This window comes from Ctenopharyngodon idella, chromosome 17 (genome assembly GCF_019924925.1).
Source record: "Ctenopharyngodon idella isolate HZGC_01 chromosome 17, HZGC01, whole genome shotgun sequence".
Lineage (NCBI taxonomy): Eukaryota > Metazoa > Chordata > Actinopteri > Cypriniformes > Xenocyprididae > Ctenopharyngodon > Ctenopharyngodon idella.
The window spans coordinates 17931383-17948530 of NC_067236.1; the positions used below are offsets into that span (position 1 = coordinate 17931383).

At 38.1% G+C, this 17148-nt stretch overlaps 1 protein-coding gene across 4 annotated transcripts in view; it reads left to right on the plus strand.

Annotated features, from left to right (window-relative positions):
• The first annotated feature begins 3037 nt into the window (after positions 1-3037).
• Positions 3038-17148, plus strand: part of LOC127498185 (arf-GAP with SH3 domain, ANK repeat and PH domain-containing protein 2-like) — a 74356-nt gene continuing 60245 nt past the window's right edge. The window contains exon 1 of one of the 4 annotated variants that reach the window (XM_051867268.1): positions 3038-3603. In XM_051867268.1, the coding sequence (XP_051723228.1) occupies positions 3478-3603 (126 nt within the window). In that variant the 5' untranslated portion in view covers positions 3038-3477. The remainder of the gene's footprint in view (positions 3604-17148) is intronic. The other 3 variants (XM_051867269.1, XM_051867266.1, XM_051867267.1) reach the window with 3 other exon arrangements.

Below are 17148 nucleotides of genomic sequence, written 5' to 3' on the forward strand. Positions count from 1 at the left end.
TGAGATATTTGAAATTATGATTTTTTTTTATTTTTTATTTAATTTTTTACTACTTTGCCATATCTTTTTAACTTATCATCTCCTAAATGATGTCATAGTTTTAACTTTTTATGTAATAATTTTAACTCTTTACCTCATAATTATTGCTTACTATCTCATAATTTTGATTGTTTTATTTCATAATTATGATTTTGTCTTTTATGACAGAAATGGGCTTTTATATTAACTATCCTTTCTTTAGCCTTGTGATGTCCTTTTGCCTGTTGTCTTTATGTCTTGAATCACTGTCTGTTTTTTAATTGCATTTCTAACTTATTTGAATCACTGTACAGCACATTGGTCAACTGTTGCTGTTTTTAATTGTGCTTTATAAATAAATAGAGATTGAAATTGTAAATACGGAGCAGATAAATGTTAAAACACATACTCCAGATGTAGCCATGTAGCAGACTGAACGGTAATACACTGCAGCCTCTGCTCCTCAAGTAAACCTTCTCAATAAGAAACAATTTATTCTAGGAGACACCAGTAGAGGTCATGAATCATCTCCTGCTTTCACTCTTCATTATGAGCTCTGAGTGGAAGAGCATATTAACATTCAGAGGAGAACCTGCTGCGCAAAATGGGAATTAGAGATAAAACTTGCTCATCATGTTAATTAATTCACAACATTCATATATTAACAGGAGTTCATTTGATTGGTCTCAAGGTCATTGGGGTCATCATGGGCCCCTGCACATAATGATCAAGGTGTGCAAACATCCACAATACATAAACCAAAAGCACAGTAATCTATTACTGTCATTAATATCATGTTTCCACAATAGCCTTTATAACATTATGACCACCTTCCTAATATTGTGTTGGTCCACCTTTGCTGCCAAAACAGCCCTGACTCGTCGAGGCATGGACTCCACTAGACCTCTGAAGGTGTGCTGTGGTATCTGGCACCAAGATGTTAGCAGCAGATCCTTTAAGTCCTGTAAGTTGCGAGGTGGAGCCTCCATGGTTCGGACTTGTTTGTTCAGCACATCCCACAGATGCTCGATTGGATTGAGATTTGGGGAATTTGGAGGCCAAGTCATCACCTCAAACTCATTGTTGTGCTCCTCAAACCATTCCTGAACCATTTTTGCTTTGTGGCGGAGCGCATTATCCTGCTGAAAAAGGCCACAGCCACCAGGGAATACCGTTTCCATGAAAGGGTGTACATGGTCTGCAGCAATGCTTATGTAGGTGGTACGTGTCAAAGTAACATCCACACGGATGGCAGGACCCAAGGTTTCCCAGCAGAACATTGCCCAAAACATCACACTGCCTCCGCCGGTTTGCCTTCTTCCCATTGTGCATCCTGGTGCCATGTGTTCCCCAGGTAAGCGACGCACACACACCCGGCCATCCACGTGATGTAAAAGATAACGTGATTCATCAGACCAGGCCACCTTCTTCCATAGCTCTGGTCCAGTTCTGATGCTTACGTGCCCACTGTTGGTGCTTTCGGCGGTGGACAGGGGTCAGCATGGGCACCCTGACTGGTCTGCGGCTATGCAGCCCCATATGCAACAAACTGTGATGCACTGTGTATTCTGACACCTTTCTATCAGAACCAGCATTAACTTCTTGAGTAATTTGAGCTACAGTAGCTCGTCTGTTGGATCGGACCACACCTTCACTCCCCACGTGCATCAATGACCCTATATATATATACAGAATTAAACTATACGTGGCATAAAATTATGAAGTGTTTCCTCGTTTTAGCCTGAAGTGACTGCAGTCTCTTGTGAGGATGCAAATGCACATATATCATTATAAAAGGATTGTTGCTTTTACAAATAGCAATAGATTGCTTTTGTAAATTTGTTATTTCACACTGCACTTGTGTTGAAATATATATACCTCAAGCACTGGAGTACAAAAACTACTTTATCTGATAATCAGTGTGAATTCATCTGCTCATAATAAAATGTCTCCTTTTGCACCAGCAATTACAGGCCTCAGCAACTACAAAATTATCATCTTAATTAGTCTTTTGTTTTGGAGGCAGGGGGTGTGAAGCTTGTGTTGGAACAGATATGGCACTAATAATAAAGCTCTCTTTATTCTACAAGCTAATTAATTTATTTCAAGGAAGGAGGATAGGGTTTCTTTTTTGAGGCACAAAAGATAAATCTAAAATATTTAGAATTTTTTTTATATAATTACATATATAATTCAAATATATTCTAATATCATGCACAAATGCATTTGGCCTACAAAAATACTTCATCTACAGCACTCTATTATTAGGCAACTTCAAAAGTGAAGATTATCAGTCAGTAAGGACTTCAGTTTCAGTCCATTCTTCACACAACGACTTCAGAAAACTTGAAAATTTGGACTGGACTACTCATATGGACTATTTTTATGAATTGTTTTGTCCTTGTTGGAATTTTCATTCTATTTGTAAAAAAACATTTACAAGAATTCCTTGGTCGGAATGACATGATTAAATGAAGACAGCATTTTTTTGTTGGGCGAACTATTGTTTTAAAAACCTAAAATAATTTTTTTTTATATAAAAAATGTATATTACATTTGCACTTACTTTCTTTTTTCTTACACTTATAAGAATGTTGGCTTCAGAGAGACATTAAAGGTCAATTTCTGTTATTTACACACTTAAAAAATGTCCTTCTCCACCTTAAGAGAGAGGCTGCTCACTGCAGAGCCATGGGTGGAGCGTGAAGTCCAGTTCCCCCTCTCTGGATGTAATTTGGGCGTAACTGGTGGAGCTTAAGGTCTAACCACACCTTAACCCTACCCATAACTCCATCCCTCCACCCATTAGATCTACAGAGGTGGAGCTGGACTAGGTCAGACTTCCAGAGAGGGGGAGCTGGACATCATTTGCCTCTGCAGTGAGCACCACTTGCATTAAGAGCGGCGCTAACGACCCTAAAGGCGATCTACAATCAGGCCACGCCCTGCGTCAGTTCCGATTGGCTCACAGCTGGTAGCTCTGCTTCCTCATTGGTCACTCCTTTCCCATTGAATCTCCTCCACCTTTACTTTGTCAATTTCTGCGCTTTCATTGAATTGCGTTGCAAGAGAGCTGCATCGATCCACAGCCTGCAGCAATCCCAGCACGACAACGTACACTACTGTCCCTTAACAGATGAGGACTACATCATCACACTGGTTTATTATCAACCGGGTGGACCAAATTCGCACTTTCCCTGGAAGAAGTGAGAACCAACACCGTGGGAGAGAGATTTCCCGTCGTAGAAGCGTCACTTCTCTGTAGTTGGCTAATGATTTTCATTAATTCCCAACTTGTCTTAATCCACCGAGGACAAAACACAGCGATGATAAGACTTCAGGACGCTCATGAGAGTTTTATTTCGTCATTTTATCTCTGAATTTCGACATTAAGTGCACCACAACCGGGCATTAAAAGGATTAAAACCGAGATTTGTGGGTTTTGTGAAAGGAAATACAATGCCGGACCAGATCACAGTGGCGGAGTTTGTGGCGGAGACGAATGAAGATTATAAATCGCCCACCGCCTCAAACTTCACCACTAGAATGACTCACTGCAGGAATACTGTAGCCGCACTGGAGGAGGTGAGACTCATAACTTTGATTAACCTGCTATTTTTGCGATTGTTAAAACCTTGCTGAGTGTTTTGCTTACTTACGAGACCACTAGAGTCAGCTATTGCCCCCCTTGGAGTAACTAAATGAGTTACTGAGGAGGCAAATCCTTTGTTGATGCCTCACCCATCAGACAACTGCTCTATTGCATTGTCTCATACTGATGAGATCTAATAAACTGGCTGAATTAGATGCACAGGCTAAAATACATATACATTAGGTGGGTTAGAATTTATATGGAACAAAAATAATAGTTGATCAACACCTGTTACAATTAACACATTATTTATTCAGCAACTCACTATCTTGTCCTTCAAAGCTGTTTTCTAGTTGATCTAAGAGCTGGTAGAATACACAATAATGACCAGCTTCAAAAAAGATCATAAACCAGACTACAGTTTAATCCTGGTTTACAATGTTCTCACAGCCTGGCCAAGCTCCAAGTACTGGCAAAGCAGGTGTTCAGCTCTTGACAAGCTAGTCTACCTCCCTGAAAAGTGTCCAAAACCCCTCTAAAACCAGCCATTAGTAGGGACGACCATATTAGTCCAGGCTCCAAAACACATCTTCCAGTTTAAACTGGATTTTCTAACAGGGAATATGAACGTGGTGCATCTAAAGATGATGTCTAGATTGTATAAAAACATCTCAGAAGTGAGTGAAGCCTCGCCCTGACCAGATATAAATAGCCTTTCTCAACTCTGATGGTCTCTGCTGCTTTTGTGTTGTGTTGAATGGAGACAGCTTCCTGTGGGATCGGCATCATCACAGCTCCAGATTATAAACGTGATGGATGCTGCAGGCTGTATAACCTTGTTATTAAGTTTACAGATAACGGTAATGTAGTGTGTCGAGATGTTATGCTATCTTAGAAAGGGTCAAAATAGTATCTATATGACTTTCACTGATAATAGCGAGGTGTGTTTGATATCAGTTTATTGCTAGTGTATTTCACTGGTTATAACTTGATTGCCATTGGGTTAAAGGATTAGTTCACTTCAGAATTAAAATTTCCTGATAATTTACTCACCCCCATGTCATCCAAGATGTTTATGTCTTTCTTTCTTCAGTCGAAAATAAATTAAGGTTTTTGAGGAAAACATTCTAAGATCTTTCTCCATACAGTGGATGGCTACCAATGGGTTGAAGGTCCAAATGTCAATTTCAGTGCAGCTTCAGAGGTCTCTACACGATCCCAGATGAGGAATAAGGGTCTTATCTAGTGAAACAATCGGCCATTTCAAAAAAAAAAAAAATGTATATACTTTTTAACCACATATGCTCGTCTTTCAATTCTCTGCGATGCGCCACGCATTACGTAATCATGTTGGAAAGGCCACGTGTGACGTGTATATATATATTTTTCTATTTCCCTAGATAAGACCCTTATTCCTAGTCTGGGATCGTGTAGAGCTCTTTGAAGCTTCATTGAAACTGCAATTTAGACCTTCAACCCGTTGGTAACTGTTGAAGTCCACTATATGGAGAAATCCTGGAATGTTTCCTCAAAAACCTTAATTTCTTTTCGACTTAAGAAAAAAGGAAACATCTTGGATGACATGGGGGTGAGTAAATTATCAGGAAATTTGAATGAAGAAGTGAACTAATCCTTTAAATGGTTCCTGTGCTTTTAAGGTATTCTACAAATGGGTAACTCCGTTCTATTCCTGTGGCTGTGTGTTCCTATGAGGAACTCAGGAAGTCTGGAACTAAATGATTGTTTTTGGTCTTCCTCCTCTTGCTTGCTGTTTGTTCACTCTTTGGCTTTGTGGTCATTGCTTCAGGGACATAAATAGTTCTGCCCACATATTTGCAGTTTTAAGGAATCACTGTAAGTTGGGTGTTTTTGTGTTTCATCTCACACTGACAGCTCACCAACAAACAGAGTCCAAGTCAGCATTTGTTGGAGAAGGATTTCTCGATGCCACAGCAAAGATGCCCTTTTAGAAGATTTTTGCATTGTAATTGTTCTGTTATGTATGGAAGCTTGTTTCTGCCACTAAATAAAAAAATAAAAAAGGTTATTGCGACTTTTTATTAATAAAGTCAAAATTGCGAGATTTAAACTTGCAAATGCGAGATATAAAGTGAGAATTGCGTGTTTATAAAGTCAGAATTATGAGATATAAAGTCGCAATTTTGACTTTATATCTCACAATTCACTTTTTTTCTTAATTGCGATATATAAACTCACAATTGCAAGTTATAAAGTCAGAACTGCATGATATAAACTCACAATTGTGTCTTACAAAGTCAGAATTGCGTGATAAGAACTCGCAATTGTGAGAAAAAAGTCAGAATCGCAATTCAGAATTAAAATTCTTAAAATCGCAATTCTGACTTTTTTCTCGCAATTGCGAGTTCTTATCACGCAATTCTGACTTTATAGCTCACATGAGATCTAGCTCAGAATTGCGAGACATAAACACAATTGCGAGTTATAAAGTGTGAAAAAATGTCTCTTTCGTTCACAATCGCACATTATAACACGCAATTGCGAGTTTATATCTCAAATTTCTGACTTCATAACTCGCAATTCTGACTTTATATCATGCAATTCTGACTTTATAACTCACAATTGTGAGTTTATATCTCGCAGTTCTGAGAAAAAAAGTCAGAATTGTGAGATAAAAAGTCGCAATTACCTTTTTTATTTTTTATTTCATGGCGGAAACAAGCTTCCATAGTCTGTAGCTGTGTTCACAGAGAATTTGTTTTATGATGCTTCTCTGTATTGTCTCGTTACTTTGAAACTGCTTCCCTCATGGGTCTCGTTGCTCCAGCCACTTAAACATAAGGGCCTAATTTAACTTGCAGCTTTTGCCTGATAATAAACAGGACTAGATAGAAGGAATTATAATTTCTTTTAAAGCAATTACAATGGAAAACAAGTTAATTTGAGGCCTGCAGTTGTGAAAGCTTCAGCCACTGGGGAAATAAAGTCTACCCAGTTTGTGGCTGGGTTAGATGTGCATAAAAATAAGTTAATGGAATTGAAATGTTAGTCTTCTGTTTATAGGATGCTTTTTTTTTTTTAACTAAACATTTAATTAACCATTAACCAACAGACTTTTAATTTAACTACTCTGAGAAAAACAAATAGTACTAGATTTATGTATACTTCATCTATACAAGCACTGCTGTTCCAGCTATTATTGATTGCGTCTTTTTGTTCTCTAGTCAACTCATGAGTAAAATGTGTTTTTTAGACTATAAATCAGATCTTGGACTCTGAAGCATATTGGTGTTTTTATTTTAATAGCCTGTCTTTTTTATGGCGTGGGAGAGTGTGGTCAGCTGAGGTCAACAGGCTCAGAATCAGTAAGCATCAGTGCTTAATATGATACCTAAATCTTCTCTCACATTTATCTGAATGTTGATTTTTCGGATGTGACGGTGCTTTAGGGCATGAATATAACTAGCAGACTTTCTTTTAAATAAGTTTAACCCACTTTTATAAATGCAGCCCACTTTTGTAGGCCAAAGAGAGCTGAATAGCCTAATTCAAGCTGACTCTCTAGCTTAGATGTTGGCAGGAGTTTCATCTCCTCTGTTGCACTTTATCTTTTTAGAAAGTGTTTCAAACACATTCGAGGCTTCAGTGCTGCCCACCCTTGTGTGGTTTGAGTGCATCTTTGTAACCTCCACACAGAGTTCACAGTGTGTCATTGAAGTGTGTGATCCCGCTGAATGACTCTGCTTGGGGATTACGGGGGGAAAGTTGGGAAATCACTATGGTATTTCTGAAATGTTGGCATTGACCTTGTTATCTCCTGAAAAGCTTCGGCTGTTGAAACCAGTGGTGCGTTGTTGTCCAGAAGTCATAATCAACTAAATAAGCACTCTCTAAACTACAGTTTGAAAAACAGAGTTTCTTTTGATATTCCAGTTTGTTCTCAGGAAAGTCTCTGTAATATTCTGCTGCCTAGAAACAGATTGGGTCTCTCTTTCAGTAGCTATGTTTCCATCCACCTATTTTTATGCACATTTTGGGAAGCTGAATGGAAATGGCAAATTCTAAAAATGCGCATATTAAATGTATGTGCTCAATTGAGTTGGATAAATTTATCCGATAAGAAAACATGCGCATAAAACACGATGGAAACCCATTTAACGAATAAATTCCTCGATGCGCATCAAAAAAAGTCATGTGACTTTGCGATGGGATGGCATAACTGGACCAACCAGTGGACCGATCTCGTTGCACAGAAACTGAAATGCTGTTTTGGTCATTCTGAAAGCAAAGTCTGTCGTCAAAGTGGTTCAGTATAATTACCTCCCAGAACTGTCTTGCACGACTGCATTCCCAAACAGCAGGCATCCGCCTCCAAATCCAAGATAACATGACCGCACTTATTGCGTTTCATCCATGCGCTCTGAGGCGCAAGTAATATATAATAGGTTATACGAAAATTATTATATAAAGTGGCTCCTCCTATTGCAGCAACTTCCATTTATCTTGGTGATATTTAGCAGCACTAGTTTATTGATTTTGTTCTCTTAGAATTACTGGATGGAAACGCTGCTTTATTCGCAAATGTTTTAAGCGAAATTCCAATTCCAACTTTGGATGGAAACATAGCTAGTGTTAATTTATGGTATTTGTTTTATCATCCACCTGTCTGTTTTTTTTTATCTAGAAAATATTAATATTTAAAACAAATATTTAAATTAATTAGTTGTCATTAGATATTTGTTGTTTTTCTAGTCAGTTGGAAGCTATCCTGTAGAAAATAAACACTTAAGGCCTGTTCACACCAAGACAAATGTTCAGTGTGATAAACATTTTAATCTGGATAATGTGTCTGTTCAGGCCTATGTGAACATTCACATATTGTCAATGCAACAGATTTATTTTATTTTTTTTTTAAGGAGAGGTGTTTTAATTGCTTTTCCAACACTTTTGGTCACATGCCCAGAGCTGACAGATATATCACATGTGAAAATTGGACCAAATTTTGTGTGCCAAACATTCGTGTTAGTTTACACCCATTTGGTGTTAATAAATTTGGGTTCCTCAGTGGTTTTTTAGATGGGCAGTGCTGGACTATTGCTGGAAAAAGCTATTGTTGTTCCAGGTACACCAGCTTGAACAGTATAGACATGCTGGATTACTATAATATTCAAAACATGCCTTATACTGATAACCAGCTCAGGTAATTTAAGATGGTCACCAGCTGAACCGGATTAGTTAGTCTATTCAGTCATATGAGGGAGATTAAATATCTGCAACATATTGCAATATAAACACCAGTGTTGTGGGGTAGAGTTGTCAAAAGTAATTTTAAAAATGTGACACTTTGAGCGCCGTTGAGCGGATTCGTAAACACCTCTGATTGGCCATTGTGTTCAAGCGCTCATTAGATATGTCTGTGATTGGCTACAATGATCAATGCACGGGAGCTTTAAAAGCACATAGAAGTGTCTGAATTTGAAAACGGCATATTTTTGAAGCGTTGATCATTTAAGCTAATCACAGACCTATCCGATGAGCCGTGAACACAATGGCCAATCAGAGGTGTTTATGAATCCGCTCAACAGCGCTCAAAGTGTCACATTTTTAAAATTACAGTACTGACTTGATACCGAATTCAGTACTTTTGACAACTTTAGTTGGGGGTCACGCATTATAAGTAACTTCAGTTACGTAATCAGATTACTTTTTTCAAGTAACTAGTAAAGTAACAAATTACTTTTAAATTTACAACAAAATATCTGAGTTACTTTTTCAAGTAATGCAAGTTACTTTTTCTCATTTATTGACTGACAGCTCTCCTGTCCCCATGTTGAGAGAAATCAGGAGTAAGTGCTGAGGTGTTGTGTGCGCTGTGTAAACATGACGGGTTATTGTAGTTCTAGACTAAATTAACCTATGTTTTTGCTACTGACCTTCGATGATCCAATTCAACCATACTAATAAGCAAAAATGACTTAAGATAAACATCACATTTGTGATCAGCCTGAAGCCTATTCATTTCACTTTTGTTGTGAAAGAGCCAAAAATATAACTTTTTTTTACTGTTATTAAAAAGTAAACAAGCAAGCCCAGCCCAGGTGAGAAAAAGTAACGCATTACTTTCCATTAATAGTACCTAAGTTACGCAATTTTTTAAGGAGTAATGCAATGTTCTAATGCATTACTTTTAAAATTAACTTTCCTCAACACTGAACGCCATCAAGTAAACATTGTCATAATTCATTAACAGTAGATTGTATGTAATCGCGTGGCATAAATGTGTGGTATTCAATGATTGCGAATTGCGCCAAAACCGCAAGCCTGTAGAACGTGCCACAGCGCCTTTGTTTTGACTTTAAACATGCAGCAAATTTAATAAACATAGACTTTTAAGGACCCACGGGGACTATTTTTATTTGAACAAATGCTCCTAAATACGTTTTACACTTCGCATACATCTATTTTTAGTCGCAAATGCAAGTGAAACACTCTTCAAACTGTCAAGACCTGGAACAATGCTGATGGACCCAGCAGCTGCTCTGTGGAACAGGTGAGTTGCGGGGGTTTAAAGCACCAGTAACTGAGATTACAATGGACAAAAGCTAAAACAACACTAGCATCTGTCCTCTGTAAATGTTAAGATGCTTTTTAAACCTGCTGTCTTTTGAGACCGTAATTCAATCCTTGTGATTTAGAAAGTCAAAAAAAAAAAAAAAAGGGATTTGCATCTCATTTACTTACCTGACGCATTTTCAAATGAAACAAGATATTCAACAGGGGGAAAAAATGTTAGAAGGGACTTCATCCATCAGGATTTGATTGGAAAATAAGAGAGTTTAGTGACATCAGCTGAGGTGGAGTAAGTGCTTTTCTGGTGGTCACCATGCTGTGAATCCATTGTAGCTCACTGTATTTCTGGGAAACATTCCCTTTGATTTGGGCCACAGCCTTTTCCAAATAGATTCTGGAGTTCTGTATCTCACATGGTAAATGCCAAAGGACCTTGAATGAATCCCTGATGTGTTGGAAAAGTGGGGTTGAGGAAATCCTATTAATTGGGTGGAGCAGGTTGCATTGATCTGCTAGGGTTCACAAGTGCACTGGCCTTTGTTTAGTGAGTGTTGATGGGGGCAGGGAGACCCTCTGTCCCGTCCAGGGGGTTTGTCACAGATTACCAGGGACAACTCCCTTTTCAGGACCTTTGTTAACTGTCAAGCTCTACTTCTTCATTAATGAAGTTCCCTCCATTGATTTGTTGCTGTGTCCTTTTTAAAGAAGGCCATCCGTTTCCCAGAGGTGCCTGGTAATCGTGTTACACTGTCGCTTTCACTTTAAGTAATCCCAACGGCAAATTTGAGGACTTTTTAACTGCATGTCATATTTTTTTTTTTTCCTTTTGGCTTGCATTAAAATCCTAGTTTCTACTATCGCATCTTTTAATTTTGTAATTGACTATAGACCTAAATATTAATGATGCATAATATATTGGCAACCATATTGGTTTTGATCATCATTCGCTCTTTTCTTTTGAGTATTGTTATGATCAGGTTGTTATTTACATTACTTATTGATAAAAATATATATTTATTTTTCAATTCAGCACTCTATTTCAAGTTGATCAGAAAAAGTTTTTTTTTTTCTTTGCACCGTGGAGAGCAAAGTCAAATTCATGTTCCCAGAGTTTTCATTTTTCTAATGTATGAACACCACCTGCATGTCCAGATTTCGACATGCTCTCTTGGGCTCTGGATTGCTGCTATTTTTACAGCAGCTGAATTTTTAATGCTGCCTGCCACTGCTGAAAGCTTGTAGATGTGAGGAGTGTTCATCTGTGAGAAACAAATAAAAATCCTGCAGAACTCAGAAGGTTTGTCATGTTTTTAAGGTTTTTAATGTTCAAGTTTTTTGACGTTAAAGGAGTAATTCATTAAAAAAGATTTTTTTATGTATGTATCCTCATGTTTTTCCAGACCCAGAGATATTTTTGAAGAATATTCATACAGCTATTCCATACAACAGCTGTCCAAGATCAAAAAAGGACAACGCTAAAAAAAAAATACCATAAAAGTAGTCAAAAAGCAGTAGTATTGCAGTATTACAGTGGCTCTTCAATGTGGAGTGTGGGAACTGTTTCTTTCACATACACTGTGTCTCCAGCACACACATTTGGTCTTCATTTTGTCAGATTGCGCCTTCATCAGTCTCCTGGAGTTTACACACTCCCGTGCAGTTGCTTTAAATTATGAACAGTCATTAAAACAGGAGCCAGCGTATGTCTTTCCATGTCATTTTTTGTTTCTTAGGTAATCTGATTCAAAGTCAACTAATAACTAGGCAATTTTTTTTTTTCCCTTTCAGTGTTGCAATTAGGGCTACCCCCGACTAAAGATGTTTCTAGTCGACTAGTAGTTGTTAATGCAAGCCATTAGTCAACTTATGGCATGTTCATATTAATTTAATTACTTTTGTATATGTAAACCATAATGAGCCTTTAATGTGTAGGCCTAATATAAAGCTTGCTGCAAAGCACCTGCAAAAATACTAATTATGAATGTGTCAGAGACGTTTTAATTATTTATTAATAATCTAGTCTTTTCTAAGTCATTGTCGGTTGCAAAGATGATGATGCTGACTCGCTATCTCCACAGTATAGTGGCCTTTAGAGAGAAATGCACCTTTCATACAGATTACATAATCAGAGAGTATTTGTTTTGGATTCAAACTGGTTTGTTTAAAAGTAGACATTTCAAGCTTTCTATCCACCTGTTTCCGCAGGGCGCTACTGTAAAAAAGAACGTGGGTACAACTTCCGGTGAGGCGGCGGTAGTAGCATACCAATGGTATTTTGTGTGCTAATTAGCGAAGAGGCTAAGTGTTTTTTGGATCATTGTTTACTCTGTAAAGTTGCAAACCTTTATGTTGTTACGGCACTCAGGGACAACATTTCAGTCTAGTACATTTATTAGTTAATAATATCACAATACAACAAACAGTTTTCGTGCCCTTAATTGTCCTTTACTTTACTGACCTTCCACAAAAGTGCTGCTGCATGACTACAAGAGCATCCTGGCCCTGCAATACATGAACAACCCGCTGTCTGTTCTTCACCTGTCACTGATGCTAGCACCAAAGCCTTATGATGTGATGTTTTACTCCTACTGGTGTCGTGCGTGCCAGAGCCAGTCGCGTTTGCACTGTCATATATGCGATGCTAAAGGCTACTTATGTTAACCATTGCATTAATTAAAACACGCGTTTATGGAAAATACCAGAGACTGCTTGAGGAACGTAGACGATTCTTATATGATTATAATCGTGTATTTATTTGGTTTAATGTTTTTTCTGTCTCTTCCCTGTGCCTTTGTTCATAGCGGACAAATGCATACGCATCTTTCACAGATTCACACGGTTAACTCGTATAATTCATAACTCCTGTTTTCTTCTCATTAGCTCCCCCTCATGCTCAGCATGATTGATGTGCACTCCTGACACAAATAATAAATTACTGTTACTGTAACATGTTTTATTGTAAAACATTGTTCAAATATTGATGCTGGAATCTTAAATCTTTAAGTAAAAGCCAAGCGTTCGCAAGTTTGGATCGCTCATTCTTGAATGACTGTCAACAGTTGAATGAATGAGTGTCACATTACGTACCGCTTGTTTACTTCGAACCGGAAGACACTCCCACTTTTGACGCAAGGCTTCATGGGGCGTAGGAAACTTGTGGATACATATATTTCTCATGTCTGTGAGACAAGTATATGGTGAGTGACGTGCACTGGTTCACAGAGGCAGAAAGCGCATCCTGTTTGTTTTATTTATTTTACAAATTTTTGTTGTTGTTATCACAAATAAAAGTAGATATATACAAATGAAACTTTACAGTTTTGAACGATGTATTACTCTTATCTGTATGACCAAAAGTATTTTAAGTTGTTTCCGTTGTTATCAGGTAAAAATGCAAGTGATCGCGCCAGCGCCGCCGTGTCATGCAGTAAGCGCGCAAATACTTTAGCTTCCACACTCCACACAAACACTTGGATATGCTCCTAATAATAGTGCACATTTATCTAGGTTAACGTTAGAGCAAGCGGCCATGTAAAGTTGCTACTACTTGTTTTAAATGTTAAGCCATATTTGAGGTTGGATTTCCTGCCCAACATACTGCAATTACCACAAGGACCCGCTGTTAACGATCTGTCCCTCACGGACTGCATGACTTCGCCACTTCCTGTGAAGTTGTTTTTTTTGTTTTTTTTTACTTCTGCGACTAACCGACTAATAAAATTTTGGTTGACTTAGGCTATGTTCAGACTCTCCGGCCAAATCCGATTTTTGTGCCTATCCGAATTTGAAATCAGATCAGATTTAGCAAGTGTGAATAGCAAAAAAAAAATCACATGAAATGGGATTTTTACAAATCCGTTTTGAGCTACATTCATATGTGGTTTGAAATCCTATTCAAATCGGATTTCTGGAAATCTGTTTCTGTCTGACTGCTCTGATCGGATTTTGCGTGGTAGTCAAACAGTTGACGGTAGCCACTGACTTCCATAGTATGAAAAAAAAAAAAATACTATGGATGTCAACTGTCAGGTTACCAACATTTTTTAAACTCATACAGGTTTGGAACAACATGAGAGTGAGTAAATAATGACAAAAGTTTCATTTTTTGGGTGAACTATCCCTTTAGTAAATAAGGACAGGATTTTCATTGTAAGTGCGCTCTCCCTTTAAGACAGCATCTTAGGTCTTGGGTTAACCATTAAACAAATGGGCAAAACAACAAGGTGCCTTGTATTTTTTTAACAGCTGAACTCAGGTGCTAGTAGTTGTGGTCAGTCCAGTATGTCTCGTAACACTTGATGTGCTGTGTACCCAGAAGGACATAAAACGGGCTTTTCTTTGAAGTGCCCACTGCAGGGCAAAAGGTCTTCCTGTTGACAAGTGCTTCCACTAAAGACAAATGGACCTGTATACTGATCAGCTTTCAAGAGACGAGGAACCTTAACTACTCATCACAGACGTCACATAAATTTGATTTGTTTCAATTGAATGTTTTCTAAAATTTGGTTTGTGTGCCAGTTCAGTTCTTAGAGTTTCTCAAAGGGACTTTGACCCAGTCAAGTAGGTAGTTGTCTGCAGTAGTGTATTGCACTTTCCCTTCTTTTGTTTCTCTCTCTCTCTTTCACACACACACACACGCACGGACGCACACACTCAGCTTTCACAATGATGGTTTTGTTAGGTTGAACTGCCATCAAGAGCAGTCCACAGAGCTTTAGTATGTGTTGTTTTCCTGCATGCAAAGATTAGTCCATTACTAATGCGTTTTTTAAGGTAGAGATGTCACACTGATGTGTGTGTGTGTGTCTAGGTGAGCATTTTAACCCTAGTGCTCTAGAGTTACCTCTGTTTTTATGGAGCACTTAACAGCAGTCCTGAGGGAGATTGTGTTTGTTTGACACTGGTTGCTTAGGGTAGTCCCGTGACGCTACAAGAGACGAGTCGCAATAAAACCTGTTTGAGTTAATAGAGTGCATTATTTAGCCTTGTGAAATCACTCAAGCAAAGGCCATTGTGCTTTTATTGTAACAGTTTCTATATATAGCACAACAAAGACTTTTTTGATTTTAACTGCTATTTAATGTCATATAGATTTCATGTTCCCAGCATGTCATTTTCTGAGAGTGATGGTTATTTTGACTTATTTCAGTTTCATAAATTCAAGTTTTAAAGAAACATTTACTCCTTAAAATGAACCAATAAGCTCATGGTGTGATTTAAAAGTCTTGTTCTTTTTTTAAGGTCATTGCTGCTCTTGACCGCTTGATGTTTCTTTTCTCTGCTTAGTAGTCCAGCTCAGCCAAGCATACTCCGCAATATAGTGAAGCCAAACCTGTTCTGTAGTCTAGTGAAGGTCAGCCTAGACTGTAATCTAGAGAAGACAAGGTTATAGTATAGTAAAGCCAAGTTTAGTCTTATAGGCTGCGTTTACACTGGCACAAAAAATCCGATTATTATTATTTTTTGCTCACATCTGACACCGATCGGAATTAGTTGCACACGTGTAAACACAAAAATCTGCACGAGATCTGATTTTTTTCGCATCCGATCTGAGCCACTTCCAAATGTGGTTTTAAATCAGATGCATATCCGATCTCTGGACATGCGACCTACGTCTAAACACGCATATCCGATTCCCCTTTTGCGACACATTTGCTCACTAATAGGTAGCTTTTATGTTGTATTATGAAGCAGACGTGCCTGTATGCACTAAAAATTCGCAGCTTTATTATTGAGGTGGGAACTTTATAGTCTATGTCTAGGCCTATATCTTTTCCTAGAGAGAAACTGCGTGCGCGCTGCGGGCACACCCACACACACATTCAGCAGCTGAATTTCAACCTCTGCCCGGTTAACTTAAAAGAGCCCACAGTGTTTTTTTTTTTTTTTTTTTAAATAAACCAAAAGCCTCTCTCTCTCTCTCTCTCTCTCTCTCTCTCTCTCTCTCTCTCTCTCTCTCTCTCTCTCTCTCTCTCTCTCTCTCTCTCTCTCTCTCTCTCTCTCTCTCTCTCTCGTTATCATTCATATTCGAATTCATTCAAATATATGTAATCTTACCTGCAACTTTATTTCACTTCAGAATTATAGATCTAACGACCGTAGATAAAATAAGAAATGCAAATTACCTTTATTTTCCAGTCTATATCTGTTCAGTCAGATTTCGTGCTGCAAAACATCCATGACACTGACAGCTGTTAACTTATCCATTCTGGCAGGTAATCATGGCCACCCGAAGTGAAATAATATATAAATAATTTTAATAGCGCAGCCATTCAAAACCCGAGGGTCTACCATGTGCATGTAAAACTAGCAATGACAATCATTTTGGGGTGGGAAGTAATGTAAACACAGATATCGAATACCAGTCACGTCTAAAGTGAATGTAAACACACTGGCCAAAAAATTGGATACGGTCAAAAGATCGGATCTGTGCATTAAGACTTGCAGTGTAAATGCAGCCATAGTCAAATAAAGTCCATTCTGGAACTGTAGTCCAGTAAACCTAGGCCCAATCTGTTGTCAAGTCCAGCCTTGTCTGTTACAAGTCTGTAATAACCTTTGGGCCCGGTTTTACAGGCAGATTAAGCCAGGATTAGGTCTTAGTTCAATTAGGGTGTTTAAGTAGCTTTTATAAACGTGCCTTAGAAAAAAAACCATTACTGGTGTGCATCTTGAGACAAAACAATGGCACTGACATATTTTAAGATATGTCAGTCCAAGTTGCTTTCAGTTAAAACAGTTCAGACATGCATTTTAGTCTGGGGCTAGGCTTAAGCCTGGTCTGTGAAACGGCCCTAGTGTATTAAACACCCAGCTTAATTTGTAGTCTGGTAAAGCTGAGACCAAAGTAAAGACAAGAACATTCTGTAGTCTTGTAAAGGCCAACCTAATCTGTAGTCAAGACTTACAAGTCCAGTTTTGTTTGTAGCAAACTGTAGTGTAGTAAAACCCAGGTTAGTTCGCGCAAAAAAAAGAAAAAAAGAAAAAAA